The sequence below is a fragment of the Lipophrys pholis genome (genome assembly GCF_963383615.2).
Source record: "Lipophrys pholis genome assembly, chromosome: 13".
Classification (NCBI taxonomy): domain Eukaryota; kingdom Metazoa; phylum Chordata; class Actinopteri; order Blenniiformes; family Blenniidae; genus Lipophrys; species Lipophrys pholis.
In genome coordinates, this window is record NC_137632.1 from 12,556,845 (window position 1) to 12,574,638 (window position 17,794).

Sequence of the window (17,794 nt, forward strand, 5' to 3'; positions counted from 1 at the left end):
TAGTACAGTAAGTAAAGTGAGACAAATTCAACACCAGGAATCAATGTTTAAGACTTTATTATAGACAATTCCACAGTTCAATTGAGCATCTTATAAAACATCTCCGTGATTTCTGTCCCTCCTGCCACTGGATTCCTCCTGTGGAGACGGCACAGGTCTACCAGTGATGATCTGACGTACAGTGATTCCTACCGTGAGATAAAGAACTGAACAGGAGTTAGCTGTGGTCATTTATAATGTACCTAAACATTTCAAAGTGGGGAAAAAAAGCATTTCAGTGGACAATAATCAAAGTGAACACACAAACGAGAACTGTGTACTCATTTACATTCATCTTACAGTGAACTAGTTGTACCTTCCTTGCATAGACTCGAGGTTCGAGGTTGGACAGTACATCACTAAAACTAGTAATTGTCATCTTGCACCAGACTTGAAAAAACTTTGGTTGCATGATTTATCTTTTTTTTCTTTTATCAAAAAATAAATATGCCATGGAAATATATACAACACTTACAAAAATATTGATTTTACAGTGTAAAAACATGGGATTAAACCCAACTGATCCCTGGAAGATAAAAAAAAACAAAAAAACACCTACTCGTCAAAATAAAAGACATCACAGTTCAATGTGTCAGAAGTGGAGAAAAGTATCAGCAGGAAACACTCAGGAGTAGCTTTCATTGTCGATCCATGTCGTCATCCACTGCTTCTTCTCAAGGGGGTCCAGTCTGACCTTTCCATCCTGACACTCGGGGGCTTCCTTTCTTATCCGCACTGCGTGGTAACGTGGGACACTGTCGTCCTGTTTGGAGCGCTGGAAGAATCCACACTGGGGGGGGGGGAGATGAAATATGAACACACGAACAACGAGTGGTACATGCACTGGGCAGCAGGAGAAATTGTGCAGGAGGGTGAAACATGCTTTTCAGTTGCCAAATAGCCGAGCAGTAAAAGCAGCGCGGGGGGGGGGGGGGGGGGGGGGTTAAGCCTGATGGACAAAAAACTTCAAGGGAAAATTCAGAGACACATATTGCACAAAGGCCTAACTGAAGATACACCAATCAGCCATAAGATTACAACTATTGACACGTGAAAAGAATATCCAAGCAAGAAAACCTATAAAGTTATAACGGGCAAGCGTATGGGTATGAGCAAGTTTCACAAGGGGCCAAAGGAGAAGCAGTGGACCAGCAACAATCTGTGGACTGATCTAAACAGAGGAGCTACTGTAGCCCACACTCCTGCAGCAGGTAATGCCTGTTCTGACAGAAATGTGTCACAGTAAACAGCGTGTCACAATTTCCGGTGTAGAGTACACACAGCAGATCTGTCAGGTTGCCCTGAGTGGTACTAATGTTATGGCTGATGGGTGTGCTTCCCCCTCAGAGGAAGGAATCTAAAATTAGAGTTCATTCAATCCAGGTCAAAAACCTCTGCCTCTCGTCTGTTCAAACCTCTTTGCAGTATAGGTCTGAATTTCCCAGCGTTACGTGAGCGGGCTGAGCTGCACGGTGAGTTTATTAGTAGCCGCAGTGATCACGCTCCATGCTGACCATACCCCTGTTCAGAGACTATGAGTCAGGCCTCAGCAGAGAGTTTGTCTTTGTCAGAGGGCTGAACATGGATCTCAGCCTTGTGATACGCAGCATCGTATTGGTCTTTAGTTGCTCTCTTGAAGAAACCACACTGAGGAGGAGGAGGAGGAGGAGTAAGAAGAGTAAGGGTGGGGCTGTGTTAGATAGTCAGTCATGACAGTCCACATGATTTATTCCTTTAAAAACAGCCGAAATCAAATGTCGCCTCACAAAAGCTGAACGTCATTCGATTTTGTTGCTCATGTACAGGTACGTCGGAAAATAATACACTTCGTCCAGGCCTGGCGAGTACTTATTTCACAGTGGGTTTTTTTCACTTAACTATACATGAGCAAAATAAAATAAAAACATAACAACAAACAAATTATGTGAATTCTACAAGCCACTAAATTAAATGAGTAAATTCTTTCTGGGTGCATCTAAACAAAAAAATAATACAATGGGAATGATCATTTTCCTTATAATTCAATAATTTGTCTGTGAAACTTCTTAATTATTTAATGAAAATCTAAAATAATATAAATAAATATATTAGTATATTTTTAAAAAAAAGATGTTTTGTCCTACTCTTTTTATGAATGCTTTGCCATGAATCTTGAAATGACTTGACTTTTCAATGATATTGTCTTTTCTGCGATGCTACTGTATGTAGATAATCTATCTGGGGATGACTTATGTGAAAAGATGCACAGGTATTAAGCAGTCGTTTGATTAAATTGAAAGATGGAGGACTGCATGCGTTATTTTGACACCTACATTATTTTAAGCACCCAAACTTACCCATATACACAATGACAGGAAACCATCAACCACCAAAGCCTCATTTTGTTACTGCCTGGAAATGTGAATATCTTGAACTTTGGGTTTTAAATACATCCTTTTTTTCTCTCACCTTCCAGAGTAGAAACACTAACAAGGCCAAAATCAGGATCCCTGCGAGAACCGCCACCATTATGATCCACCAGGGAACTCCTTCATTCTGCGCCACCTCGCTGTCCGGGGACACGGGCACCATCACCTGCAACGCAACACCAAGCATTCAGGAGAAACACCAAAGACCAGCTGGGGCAGGCACAAGGTGGCGAGCGAAGAGTAGTTGTATGCAGCTGCTGAACCGCTTACAGTCGTGTCAGGAGTCCTCAGGATTATGTTTTCATTCTGCGAGTGAAACACAATCGAGGCCTTCACAACTAACAGCAAGGTTGAATGGGAGGCATAGTCCTGGAATAAATAACAACAGATGTTCAGTATTTGCAGCACTGTAACGACACACTCAAGAGAAATGTGTGTGCAATAAAAAAACAAAAACGGATTGTTACCTCAATGAAGGTGGAGTTCCACAGGCGAGACCTCAGTTCAATTGTTGTACCGTCGAGTCCCTGCAGGGGGCATCTGAACACCACACATCTCAGATTCTTTTCACAGGACTGGGAATCACAAGAAGTGTGTGTGTGTGTGTGTGTGTGTGTGTGTGTGTGTGTGTGTGTGTGTGTGTGTGTGTGTGTGTGTGTGTGTGTGTGTGTGTGTGTGTGTGTGTGTGTGTGTGTGTGTGTGTGTGTGTGTGTGTGTGTGTGCATTAATACAAAGGCCACATCTTAGGGGGAAAGTGTGTGCATTAACATTAAGACAACACTTCTAAAAAACTGTGTTTGCATTAATATTAATGTCACAACTCTATAAAAGTGTGCGCACGTGACTCACCAAAACTTTCACTTTACTCTTGTCCGACCGAGGGGACGTTTTCTTCTCACTTTTTCTGTCTTTTCTCGGACTTTCACGTTTTGTCCGGGACGGGTTGGAATACTAGAAAGTACATTTACTTTTCATTAAAACCGTTGAAAGTTTGCTGTGACTGCTGATCACACTCATCGCACTTGGCCGATACGAAACTGGAAGTTCAAAGTACAACCTGGATGTGTTGGAGAGGATTGATCTCAGACTCAGGAGAGCAAACGCTGCCCTCTGAGCTGGAGACCTTCATCAGGTACAGAAGCCATTTCCCGTCTTTGTTCCACTTGGGCCAGTGAATGTGGAGCGAGGCTTTAACTAAAGGGTTCAAAGACTTCCACAAGTTGTTTACCTGGAGGAGAAAACAAACTCAGAGTATGACAACAATGAGTTGGAATCTATTAAAAAAAAAAGGTACGATGAATGGACTCACAGTGAAGGTGTATTTGATCAAACTTCCGATCTCCTCTTCTGCTTTCATCGCGCTCTCTCCCTTCACCACGCCTCCAAAAGAAAGCTGACTGGGACTGGCCTCACTGCAGAACACAGTGAGGAAACCTCAGCAGAGTCAGGTAAATATATTGTGATTAGATGTGTCCTGAAACATCTGGAGGCTGTCCTCTGCTAATCATTTTCACATATAAAATCTCTTCTGAGCAGATCTTCACTGTGGACCTCGTCTCTCTTATCCTGATATCTGATATTTTTAAGTTATTTTTTCTCTTGAACGTAACCAGATAAACTGTTCACATGTAACCAAAAGCTACAATGAAATCGTAAAAATACAAACACTCGTAAAATATTCAAATGTCATAGAAAGAAAAGAAAATGGGCTCAAATGTGTCAAATTAAAAGAGACGATGACATGATCTGAACGCACTCCGAGAAGAGGCCCGCCCACCCACAGCCTGTACAAAGGCTCAGCGCATCTAAAATATGATGTGGGACCAAACTTGGTGTGCTTCAAAACTCATGAATACAGTCAATTCTGATCTAACAGGAAATGATTGAGTGGAAGCTGAAACTGTTTTATAGTTGGACTCAAACAGGGCCAGCATTTTGTTTTCTAGAGACCAGTCCTGCATGCCTCCCTCCCGTCAAACAGCAGCTTTCAAAACACACAATCTTACCCACTGACTGACAAAGGCAGCTCTATGATCACCTCAGCCTTGATTTTCACAGAGGGAATGTTTTCTTGCACGCTGGTCCTAAAAGAAAGCAGGAGCTCGGTGGGTATAGCACAGTACAGTCGTATGTATTATTAAGACTCCAAAATAATATACTTAACAGTGTGACAGTATTGCGTCACGAGTACGGAACATAACACAAAGCAGAAGAGATCATCTGCTGCAGTATTACTCACGTTTGGAGCTGCAGGTCAATCTCCGTCTCAGTAGTTTCTAGGTTCATACCTGCGGTGCTCAGGAGGATGTAAAAGGTAGTCTAAAAGAAAAAAAAAAAAAACGAGCGTTAAAAAGAGCTCTTAGATTTGAAACACAATAGCTGAGTGCCTAATCACACATTCGCATGTAAATGTGACAAGTGTGTACCTCCGAGTCTCTCTTAAAAGGATTTCCAAGCTCACAGTCTGCCTGAGAGCCGAACTGATTGGCAATACAGATGATTGGCTTTTCCATCTGGGAGGAAGACGTTAGAAAACATTAAGGAACACACTTACATCTAATTAGGTTCATATTGTTTTATATTTCCGGGCCGAAAATGACATAATCCTTAGCGGCCCAAACGCTACAGAATACATGAATATTTATTTCGATTCCACAATTAGACGATGGCCGTGAAGACTTGACCACATGCGAGCAACTCATGGGAGACTTACTGTTGTCACATGCGAGCGGACTCCCGAATACGACAGGGTGTCGGGGAAACTTCCCACCAGCTTTGTCTCGTAAGCGTCGTCCCCGTTCGTGTTGCTCACCGTCACCTGCACAGCCAAGTCCTTTTTCTCGTAATTCACGTGAAACACAGGGAGGTTGTTCTTGCTGCAGAGACACAATCCCACCCCAAGTACTTCAGATTGACGTTACTGGACAGAGATGTGGCCCTTCAAATGAAATTAAACATCGCGTTGTTGTTGCAGTTAAGCGAGTGCCTTTTTTGTTTTTCTCTTTTACATACGATGAAGAACAACAGACTATGTTAGACGTCTGCATCTTGCGGCTCTAGAGCTGCATGTGGCACTTCAGCCCCTCTGTGGTGGCTCCCTGTAGCTCTCATAATTTAATATGTACTGTGAGTAAACGATTCATTCAATTTTAGCAGACCATCTTCCTGAGGGACCCATATCTTACAGTTTAAAATGAAAAATGACACATTTGAAAGACCTAAAAAGCAAATAACCATCAGCTGTTGGTTATTGTAATTCTTTAACTTCCTAAATGCAACATAAACCAGTTTTGGTATATATTAAAAAAAACTAAAAGAACTTTAAACAACTATATATTTTGAAGATAAAGTGGCAGAAATGGCTAATTTGGCTGTAAAGATTGCAGAGCCCCACTGTATATGGGGTGCATGTATACATACCTACTGGATTGCCAATTGACTTTGAGCAGGTATAATTACTGTATATTATTCTCTCTGATATTATGTGCTGTGCAAATACATCAAATTGAGCTCATTTCAAGAATTTGCCTGTGGGATTAAAAAGTCCAATAAAGACATAAACACAAAGAGCTTTAACAGGAAGTGTAGTACACATACAAGACCTAAAATTGGTTCTACTTTCTCGTACAGTTATAGTAGCGTTTAAAACCTTTTGTTTAATGGGAGGTACACGTCCAGGTTGTTTTGTTTGTAGTACAATCTGGATTTCATCGTCAGATTACTGCGGCAGATGTGATCTCTTCCACATCCTTCTTTCACAAAGTTGACCTGCAGCAACGACAAATAGGAACAAAGACAATCGTTTACCGTCATCATCAACAACAAACTCCTGAGGCTACAGAAACACGTGTCCTGTTTTACCTCGGTGACAGTTTTACTGGACTGAGAGGAGTCAAGGATGGGAACGAGCTGAGGGAGCCCGTTTTTGTTCTTCTGTCGTCTTGTACCAATAATCTCTATCGACACCTCGATGGGAATGCTGCGCATCTTGTCCTTGATGTTGTCCTGTGCAGACAAAGGTGGACATCAGATCACAATGTAATTTAACTGTGTTTAACTAAATATTAATGTTCTATACTGCTTTAATCAATTTGGGGAAACAGAGATACACAACCACATGTACACGTGTTTCCTCATGCTGGCGTTAACATATTCCTGGTTCTAACGAATCAATTTTGAGGGCAAAATGTTCTCTTGCTGCCTTTTGTTTATACCACCCACAGACAACCGTCATAAAAAAGACAATATCAGTGCTCTACACTTCACCTGTCAGTGGTCACAATGTTATGGCTGATAAGAAGAGCTAAAGCTTCATTAAAAGGCTGATTATAACCTCCAGTGAATGTGACAGGTGATATGATTTTACCCTGAGTCTGCCTTTCATCTTGACACAGGTTTCCTGGTTTTGGCCGCGGAGGTCCGCCGTGCCGTTGAGCTGGTGGTCGGCGTCAGAACGAGACTTGTTCAGGAACATCAGCCTGGAGGTCAGCCCCTGTTTCCTGCGATCTCCATCCGCCTCGACAGAATAGCCGAGAGCTGCAGCATTGAGGTGAAAGTACACGTCAGAAGAAACGGATGAACATTTTTTTGAATGTGAAAAAAATCTATTAACATACTTATTCGTGGGCTGTAAGACGCTGGGTTTGCCTTGTAGGAGAAGCACAGGTCCACCGTTACACTAAAGGCAGAAAAATATATTTTTTTTTAACAAACAAAGTTGAGACTTTGCCGCCAATTTAAATCTAATAATATCAGAACACCCACCAAATGCTGTTACCGCATGTTTTTATTGTAAGGTCGATTTCCCGGGGAGATATTTTGACACCTCTCCTGATTGTAATGACCGGCCTTGCCCTGAAAGAAAGGTTGTAAAATTAAACCGCAGTAAATATGAGAAAAGGTTGAAATGTTCTTTCTCTGGGTCTGCGTCCAGTCACCTGTATATGAGAGCCGTGTCTGACAGTGAGCCCACAGCCAGGTCTGGATACCAGTTACCGTCTAGATCCATGTTCCCTGCCAGGGAATAGCCGAAGAGGCGACTGCTGTGCTCTTTTCCAGAGAGAACCTGCATCAAAGACCAAAGCTTAACTTAACACAAAAGCACAATCTAAAGGTGAAAATATGATGTCAGGAGATTTTACATTAATTGCTGCTTCACTGTAATCAGTAGCCAAAATTAATTTGAGATTTATTTACGGACTGATGGTTGTAAAAACCGATTAAGTCTCATCAAAAAAAAAAAAAAAAGATCCAAATTCAATGAAACATCCTTTGTGAAACGGAAGTAAGAAGCTGCAACTAACCATGAGAAGTTACAGTGGCTTATCTTTCTCTGTGGTTTCTCACTATGATCAACTTCTCACGCTTCACATGAAAGGTCATGCGATTGACTGAAAATGACTGAATAGAGCTTTAACAAGGGCACACTAAACCAACCTGAGCAGGACTGGTTTTAATTCCTTGCTCAGATCCATGAAAAATGTAAACTTTTCCGGTCCCGGCGTCATCGTGTGGGGCTCCGACAGCAAAGTCTGTGTAATGCAAAACAAAAAGGAAGAAAAAAAACAACAAACTGTTAAAAAGGCGTCTGCTGATAAAGAAAACACAGGGAAAAAAAATCCTTACTGAATTTACCTTCATAGGAGTCTTGATTAATATCTCCAGCGCTCTCTACAGCCAGTCCAAACATTGAATCTTTGGCCCCGTTGAGACGGAGGGGACTGACTCTTTCCCACCTGCCCGCTTTGTTGATGTAAACAAAAACTGCTCCTCCAACGTGTCCGTCCTTCATGTAGAACTGAGGAGCTCCTACGATGATGTCCTGCCATCTTCACATGAACCACAAATGCATCACTGTCATGTCGGTCATTATCAAAGCAGTTACCTACATTATAACGCGTCGAAAAGATGCAAATTGCAATAAATACCTGGATATTTCTTTCTAGAATCGTCATCTATGTATTTCATTGCTTCAGTCAGTATATTAACTATACATAAAGAGGGATGCTCAAGGCGAGAACCAGAAAACGACCTACCCATCACTATTCAGGTCAACTACAGCCAGGTCGTATCCAAATGAGGAGCCTAATCCAGGCCCGTGCAGAATGTGCTCCACGAGGAGCCTGGTGGAGGCGTCGTTCTCCTTCTTCAGCAGCACGACAGCGCCATTGTGATTGGCTCTGGGAGCTCCTGCCACCACCGTCAGGCCACGGCCGCGAGTGAGGCGGTGTCCTGAATCGAGAGAGAATCCTGAAGGGAGACAGTGAAAATGTAAAACTCTTACTTACTTGTCCTCCTGTTGTGAGGCATCTCCAATTTGAACTGCCACCGTGGGCCCCCGAGGACAATTTACACCGCATTTAACATCAAACACTAAGTTTAAGATGGATGGATGTTTGCTCTAACAGCTGCACAAATTCAAGCGTGCGATTTTGCAGGTGCTCTGACCAACCAGTAGGGGACGCTGGAGCATCGCAACCTCACGTCTACAAAGTCAATAAATTCATTTCATCCATCTTTTATCCCACTTTATCCAACTTAGTCTCCCAGCTGGCAATGGGCCAACGCAGGATAGACACAGTCTTGCTGTCTCGTGAGTCTAATTAAAACAAATAAAAATGACATTTCCGTAACAGAAAAAGGGGCTTTAAAGTCGTGTAGTGGTTCGACATCCACCTTCACAGCATGAGCACCTGTGTATAATTTTCAGCCGCGCTTTTTTTTGTGTGAAGTGTGTGCACAAATAAATGTGTTTTTTTTTAACTCTGCCAGTCACCATTGTTCCAAATCACCCTCTCTCTCACACTCGTCTCTATATTCTTCTCTCGATCAAGCAAAGTTGAAATGACAAACGTGGAAGATGAAAACAGAGAGAACAAAGATCACTAAATGCTGAGAAGATGAGCCGCAGCTTCCTGAAGCCCAACAGGAAACTGCTTCTTGTGCAGCATGGCCTGAACACTCTGGCTTTCACCACTCAAAGACGTGCTTGATGGCTTCATTGGCGGTGTTTGTAATTGTATCTCTCACCGTGTTAGCCCCGTGACGGACAGCCGGGGTATTTACAAAGCTGTCTGTATGTAGGGAGACAAACTCACCAAGGTAACTGTTCGCAGGCAGTGGAACGAGCTCGGGATTCAAAAGGTGCTCGTCACCAACTTCATATGGGCCGTCATCATAAATCCCCAACTCCAGCAGAGTGTTGTTCTTTTGCTCCACCCGTACGACCCCTACAGAGGATGGATGCTGTCATTGAAATTATACTGAATGTAAATATTATATATTATACTGAATGACCTGACATTTTACACTTGCATGTGTAGATTAAGTAAATGTAATAGGATTTCTATATATTTCTGATGAGTTAAATGTGAGTCAATGACCTTTCCAGTTGTAAGCTCCTGGTGCTCCAAACACCACATAATGGTAATCCTTGGTGAAAGTGGCGGCCAGACCCTGCTGGCATGATCCAAACATCTCATGGCCTCTGGCTCTGCCCTCACAGAAGTTCCAGTTACCTCCGTCCTCATCAGAAGACGAGTCGATGGTCAGGTCCTGACTCAGGACATAACAACGGCCGGTGATGTCATGAGACTCCTGGGTGGTGTTCACGAAAAAGCGCCTCTGGTAACGATGGGCACACGTCTGAAATCAAACCGTGCGGCTGCGTTTTAGCTCATACCTTTACACAATTGGGAGCATGAGGAGAGGAAACTGGGAACAATGGCTGAAAACACTCACCACTATCTTCCCTCCAGGCCCCTGGCTCTGCACCGTCACCCCCATCCACTGATTCTCCTTATTCTCAATGTGCAGGTCCTCTGTCGAAGGTGATCAGCGCAACACAGCAGTCATATGAGGATAGATACATCGATAGGGCGAACGATGGAACAATGGGTAGAATGACACAATGATAGAATGATGGAACAAAGGAACAATAGAAGAGAAAGATCTACAGATACAATGATACATTCATAGAGAGATGCATCATAAAAGCTGACTGAAGTAACTTTAAAAATTAAGTTTGAATGACAGACAGACAGACAGACAGACAGACAGACGTCTAACCTTCATTATCAAAGTCGATGCGCTCACAGTCGTTGGATTGTGTCATTTCACATTTGTAAAGTCCTCCTGTGACGCGGGCCTTTTGTCTTCCCAGGGCTCTGGCTCTCGGGGCACCGATCAACACCCTGTGCAAAAAACAAAATGAAAAAAAAATACATTTCTCGCATTGCTGGCGTGAGTGAGAATTGATGGAATGATCCTTCACCCTGTTTCCGTTTCCATTATTTCCCACTTTTGTTTGAATATTTTTCAACGTGCTCCAGGGCAGTGGCTTGTTGAATTTAGCACACCTATGTGAAAACATCTACCGTGACAGTGATGGCGGGCTCAAAATGTCTGGTGCAGTGCTGGTATTCATGCCCACTGCAGGCAGAGGAAGCGGTTCCTTTTTTCTTCTTTTCACCACTGCTTGTCAAAGCAAGAAAGAAACCCGTCTAAATTACATTGCGTCTGCACGAGTATCCACAAAAACTAAGAACAATAGGGGCATCCTGATGGCCTCTTGCTTGAGACACATACCATATAATCACAATATCCCGGCTTCATTTCCTGCCAGGCACCTCTGTAGCATATCGCACCTCACTCTGTATCGCAGAATTTCCTGCCTCTATACCCTCCTCTCGACAAACTCTGAACATGACAATGGAGAAAACACAAGACGTGTGTGGTGAGTAAATACGAGGAAGAGCAGCAGCTCTCTAAACCACAACAGGAAGTCCTTGTTCACTGCTTCATGTGCAGCATGGTCAAAGAGAAAAAAGAAACCCATCATTTTATAGCGATCACTACAGAACAAATCAGAAAGAGGATTCTAGATGCTGTACAGTGTAAGAACAAACCTGAAACGACATGAGGCATCATCAATCTGACACTCTTTCTGTGCAGCATGTGGAACCATCATATAGAGCAGTTCCACTAACTGCATTTTCATTATCGCTGCCATTCGTGCAATCATCTGTTATTCTTATCAACCAACCCAAACCACTCAGCTGCATGTCTTTTAAAAGGCCAACCCTCCTTCAGAGTCAGTTAATCCCTGATTCAGCCATCCACCACTCTACTCCTCGCTTCCAGACTACCCAGGACAAGTTTGTTAAAAAAATAAAAATAAAACATGTTGCTCATGACATCAATTGTAAGAACAGATGACCCAAAGTTAAAAAGAACAAAACCCCAAATTTCCTGAACATTTCAGCAAATAGATTTGGAGCTCGAAGTAAAGACTACATGTTGCTGCTTTACTAGTTGAAAACTAATGTTCGTTTGACTGATTGTATTTTCTTATCAGACTTGCAGAAAAAAACAAAACACTTTACCATTATGATATTTTCATTGCTCAGCCACAAAACATTTCACTGTACTCTAATATATGTTGAAGTAAAAAAACATCAAACTCCATTATCCAACCTGTTGATATGGCACATATAAATAAAGCAAACTGAAAAGACCTCTCCTCCAATTTACATCTCACTGGGCTTTGTTTGAGTCGAGGGTTTTACAGTTTGCTGGTCCCTCTTCCCTCTGACCTCCTCGGGAGAGACCTTGTTTAACACATGAAGAGGCTCACGGATCAATGGGTGGGGTACAGCAGCAACTGCAGAGTCATAGCTTAGAGAGGGAAAAAAGGGTGGAGAGGATTTCCTCGGCCTCCTTTGAAGAAATTCCCTCGCTGAAAGCTCGAGGGGCGGCTCGCGTACCATCAGGTCGCCGCTTGTGTGCCGTCTTTTTTTTTTTTTTCAGAATCATTCAAGAAATACAAAAACTGTATTTGGAATAGTAATCAATCAGAATGGGAATCAAACAGAATGGGAATCAGAATCAAAAATCAAAAGCACCCTCGGAGAACATGTTTAGATTAATCTATCTGGCGCTGGCAGATCCTGGAGCAAACTAATCTGTCCAATGTGACCCCCGTGCTGCTGCTGTACCTTCAAAATCTACATCTCCTGATCTTGTGACACACAAGTTTAGACCACAAGATTGAGTATTGAGTCACTCGAAAACATGTCTGAAGCTTTTGCTCCTCCACAGTGGTATTTAAATGATTGACATGCCACTAACCCCAAAACTATTCCCATTTAAAAGAAAAAAAGATGTCAGATTGACCGATGCGCATCACAATGACCCGAGGCTGCAACTCTCCAGACAACAGAGGCATAACTTAAAATGTAAAGACTTACTTCATCACCAGTTTTACATACGATTATTCTGCTATAGAGATGACTTAAGGGGAGCTTTTGTGGTTTAATCTTGAGTAGATCTGGAGTGCTAGACTTCAAGTGTTGAGACGTGCACCACATGATTTGTGGTTTCCTCACCCCGATGACAGTGTGTAAAAGGTTACAAATGCAAAAAAAAAAAAAAAACCTGTCGACACTTTCCATATCTCTCAGCGACAAGCAGTAAACAATAAAACTGTTAGTATACTGTGAGCTGCTGCTAGATGACTCATCAGCACGATCACAAGTTCCTGTCTTACAGCAGTCAGTCTAACACAATCAAATGTGCGTTTCAATCAGTTAATGTCTCGCTCACTCTCGGTTGCTGATAAAAAAAAAATAATAATATTTGATAAAAGGTGTTTTTTTTTTCTTCATTGAAAGCATTATGATTGTTTCTGCAGTTTTTTTTTTAAAGCACACCAGCTCAATAATCCTTCATGGAGTCAAACTGCTCATTGTTCACCTTTTAATACCTTAATAGTGTAATAAATTCACAATTGTACACCTGTGAATTGGATGTTTTGAAGTTTGATTCTTGTGTATCTGGTAAGCGCCCGTCTCCAAATGAATGCCTAAAAAGAGGGAGTTGTGCGTCTCTGGACAGTGTGCGAGTGTTGATGGGGTCATTTCACTGGCGGCTGACATGAGTCACTTGTGAAACACAGCGGCTCTTCATGCTTGTTGGTGCTCTGTGAGAGGGTCAGCTTTCGTGGCGAATGTTGGTCAGAACAGCTACTTTATTGAGCATGTCTCAAATGAGATGATCGAGCTCGGTGCCCTGTTTCATTTACCCACTGCAGAGCAGGGCAACAGTTTACTGTCAAGGATCTATAGCTTCCTTTGTGACGGTTACATGGCTGCTTCTCACCCATATTGTGTGTTAGTGATTCTAAGTACCTGAAATGGCCCCACTGTACGGGTGAGCCACTAATGTGTGTGTTAAAACAGGGTTTGCGCCGATGGTAATGTGAGCCTCATGTCACGTCCTGCAGCAGAAATTCAAAGCAACGACTGACTGAGATGTGAAATGTAAAAAGTAAAAAAAATAAACCAGCATATGTAGGAAATACCACACTGTTAAGACCAGCGTGAAGACGGAAAGTATAATCACCACAAACAAGTGCACAAACGACCACAACTGCTACAGGAGTTCAAATACAACAGGACACTCGGGAGAAAAGAGCCGCAGAGCCGCTGCAGCCTTGTTGTCCTGCTCTGTTCCTGTTTCTCTGAACTCCTGTTTACCGAAGGAGAAGTCCCTCAAAAACATGGAAGATGTCAGACAGTAAAGAAAATTTAAACGTTTGACTTTTGAGCCTCAAAATTTGCCATGCATTATCCTGAAGGAGACCTCTCTGCTTTTTATTCGTATTAGTATTTAGTAAGTACTTGATAAATCCATTTATTCAGGATTTTTCAGCTCTCGCGAGTCAGCGTCACGCCAGCACTCAGAGCGTTGCACGAGTGTGAAACAGTGTGAAATCGCGTCCCATCGTGCGGCCGCTCTTTCCCTGCATGTGTGGATGAGAATACATGGTGGCCGGTGTGGGTTTACACAGTGATCTCACTGGTCCCCGTTAACAGATGTGCTCCAGAGCTCCCGCAGCTGTGCACTCAAAGCAAGAACTCGCAGGAACTGCCGCAGCTGTCCTCACCCTACCCTTTCAGTTTACACACCGCGGGCTGATTGGTGCGGACCGGCGATTGGCCGAACAGGAATCATAAATATTCATCGCGAGCTTATATCAAAATCAAGTGGAGGATCGTGTGTAATAAAAGTGTCGCCATGTAAGGTCCTTCAACCATGTCAAACCTTTTTTTTTTTTCCAGCCGAACCAGACATGCGGGTAGTTTGTCTCTACTCATCTATCAGGTTACTGGGGCACAGATGGCCGTGCATGTCCAGTCAAATAGCTTTTTTTTTTTTTTTTGCTCTAATTTCATTCTGAGGACTTTAAATCCATCTCACTAACTCAACACATTGCTCATGGGACGGGCATCCAGTTGCCTCTTTTACCCACAAACGGTTGAGTCTTGTGTGGATCTCGTCTCTTCCACTCAGCAGAAAGCATCATGGGAGGAAAGGCGCCATAACATCAACACACACAGAGAGAGAAAGTGGCGCTATTAAGGAATCCATTAGATGACCGACATGTGTGGAGGAGCAGGAGGGATTTTATGAATTATAAATAAAACAATACTTTTAGCACGAGAGGCATGGAGAAGATTTGAGGTTTTGTCTGTAAAACACAGCAGGGGGTTGTGACGAGGGGAATTTGATATGTGGAGTCACATTTATCCCCCACCAAGCCGCGTTGGGCGAAACAGCCCGCAAATGCCAGAGCCGCTCTCGTCACGTATGATGTATAATAACGGTATTAATCCAAGATGTGATCTCCAGTTGCGTTTGCAGCTGTTGGTGATCGTCATCAAACACATGTCCACACGAGAGCAGGAGCGACAGATGCAGAGAGTGCGACACGCCGCTCCTTGTGGCTTCATGAGTTCAAATGTGGTCCCCAGCTCGATCTGAAGCAGTGACGCTCAGTACCTTCGTCCAAACACTCTGCTGAGCTTCCACTTGACTTGTCCTGCTAATCACCTCGGGGTCACACGAGGATTTAGAGCGAAGATCATAACCGAGTGCAAAGCGCCTCTTTTACAATAATAAACAGAACATGGAGCTTCCACGCAGTGACACAGACTTAGTATGACAATATGAGAGAGTTAGGATGAGGGCCTACGAATATATTTGTGTTATTGATCAGTCTGCATTGGGCTGTGGAACAGCAAGCTTGTGTTCTCTGCCACTGCCATGGACCCCCCCCCCCCCCCCCCCCCCCCCTCTCTCTCTCTACGTCTACCCCTCTCTCTCTATACCACCACCTCTTTCTACCTACCTCTCTCTCTACCCCTCTGCCCCCTCCCTCTACCTCTCAGCCTCTCTCTCTCTCTACTTCTCTCTCTATCACTCCCTCTCTTTCTACCTCTACTTCTATCTCTCTCTACTTCTCTCCATGCCCCCCTCTCTCAGTGTCTCTCCCTCTACCCCTCTCCCACTTCCCCCTCTCTCACAGCCTCTTCCTACGAAGGCCCCTGGGTTTATTCCCACCCCCCCCCCCCCCCACCTCAAACCAGGGTCTGTTTCTTACCCCAATCTCTCTCTCCGTCCTATCCTGTCCTCTCCTCTATCCTCTCACCCCAACCGGCCAGCAGAAAAGCCGCCACCTCTCCTCTGATTCTGGTTCTGCAAAAGTTCCTTGCTGTTAGAAGGAGTTTACTCACACTTGCTCATTCATTGAGTTTCTCTCTGTTAAAAGCACCAATATATTACTGTGTTGTAAGTGGTGCTAAATAAATGAAGTTGAACTGAATTGAATTGATGTTTTGTTGTTGTTTGGGTTTTTACTATTAGAATCTGGTGTAAAATGGCCCAAACTGGGTCAACTGGTTGCAGCAGGCTGTCACGGAGGTAAATCTGCACTCCTCTCTTACTTTTACTGGCTGAAAACAAACTATCAAGACAGTGTCACATTTCAGGCCTCTATTGACCCGACAAATATGACATCAGATCTGTGACTTTCCTACTCTGTTTACACTTGTCTACTCAAACAAATGTAAAACTGAATTTTTTTTTTTTTTAAAGGTTGTGCAGGACTCTTTCGGTACAAAGCAGTCCTTGTCAAAAAAAAAAGAAGAACATTTAGAAATACTGTACAGCTTCATATTAGCCACGAGGTTCACTGAATCAAAGCCTTTGCACAATAGTCAAAACCCCAGCAAAGATAAAATTCCACAAGTTTTATCTGGGTCATCTTTGAGAGCTTCCTCTAAGTGCTGTTATCAGTACTGATCATCCCTTCTCCCTGTTTCTCAACATGCTGCAGCAGAGATCAGTGCCATGCACTCCACCTTACATGCAGCCTCACCCTGCTTCCAGGCTTTGACGCCCCCCCCCCCCCCCCCCACACACACACACACACACAACTGAACTCATTTACACTGGGAGACAAGAAGGTCACTACACTGGCCCTTTTTGAGCATGGCTCTAATGTTTAGAGATAAATTCTGCAGTGTGACCGTCATAGTTTCTTTTCATGTTTGTAAAATATTTCTTGAACATGAATTTATTGTTAAAAAAAAAAAAGTTTAATCACTCAGGCTTCTATGGATTATCCCAACAGAAAAGACACATGAATGGAAATGTTCAGATTAGTTTAAACAGCAACCAAACTATGGTATAACTATGATCAGCGAGGTTTTATTTTGGAGTCATTCAGTAAATTATTTCCGTGTCTTGGTAACAATCTAATGTTTCAAAAAGAGCCAAACTGCACACATTTGCAATACAGATGTTTGTATCTGCTTTCATTGTTCCTTTAATCTCCCTCAGTTTGACTTTACGGGCATATTTGCATATCAGTAATAACCATTGTTTGTGCACTCCTTGTGCTTTCGCTGAGTCCCAGTTCATATTCAAAGTATCACTGGGGGGACAGACAATTGACATATATTGACCTACTGACAGAAACACTGAGCCCTATAGGATTTGGTCCCTTTAATCACCAAGCTGCTCAGCCAGTTGGGGGAAATCAGTTTGGTTGTCTTGCAGAATCAATGAAATAACTAATTCCCCTCCCAGCTTGTAAGAAGTTTAACTTCAGGCAGGAAAAGTTTCACAATTTTGTCATCTCAAATTGAATCAGAAACTAAATGTATCCCAGCAGGAGAAGGGTTTTTAATTCAAACATATTTTAGAGTGACCAGATGAGATGCACAACTCCACAGCTCACTCACATGGTTTTATCGGGGTTGATCTGTCGGTGCATGGCCAGAGAGAAGCCGAACAGACTCCCCGGGTCTCCGTCTTTCCTGATGACCTGCGCGGTGTCCAGGTTGAAGGCCATCAGCAGCGCCGGCTGCAGGAGGTAAACATGGAGGAGAAGCGCGTCTCGTCTTCTTCCCTGCAGCAGCAGCATCGCGGCGGCGTCCAGACGCGTCCAACAGTCCCAAAGTGACGAGCCGCAGACCCGCTGCTCCTCTCCTCTGAGCCGGCAC

At 43.3% G+C, this 17,794-nt stretch overlaps 1 protein-coding gene across 2 annotated transcripts; it reads right to left on the bottom strand.

Annotated features, from left to right (window-relative positions):
- Positions 1–41: 41 nt before the first annotated feature.
- On the bottom strand, positions 42–17,794 carry itga6a (integrin, alpha 6a). 2 transcript variants are annotated; one of them, XM_080478140.1, is made up of 26 exons: positions 17,534–17,794; positions 10,515–10,639; positions 10,188–10,267; positions 9,830–10,091; positions 9,545–9,676; positions 8,483–8,696; positions 8,082–8,275; positions 7,884–7,978; positions 7,385–7,512; positions 7,212–7,301; positions 7,064–7,125; positions 6,814–6,983; positions 6,309–6,452; positions 6,097–6,215; positions 5,161–5,323; positions 4,874–4,960; positions 4,687–4,766; positions 4,454–4,531; positions 3,757–3,859; positions 3,505–3,675; positions 3,297–3,398; positions 2,915–3,022; positions 2,718–2,816; positions 2,488–2,613; positions 1,559–1,686; positions 42–829 (listed from the first exon to the last, which is right to left on the bottom strand). In XM_080478140.1, exons 1-25 carry the CDS (start codon positions 17,713–17,715, stop codon positions 1,579–1,581), a joined length of 3,222 nt encoding a protein of 1,073 aa, XP_080334266.1. In that variant the 5' UTR covers positions 17,716–17,794; the 3' UTR covers positions 42–829; positions 1,559–1,578. The 2 variants fall into 2 exon arrangements, with proteins under 2 accessions (XP_080334266.1, XP_080334265.1); XM_080478139.1 differs by lacking the exon at positions 1,559–1,686.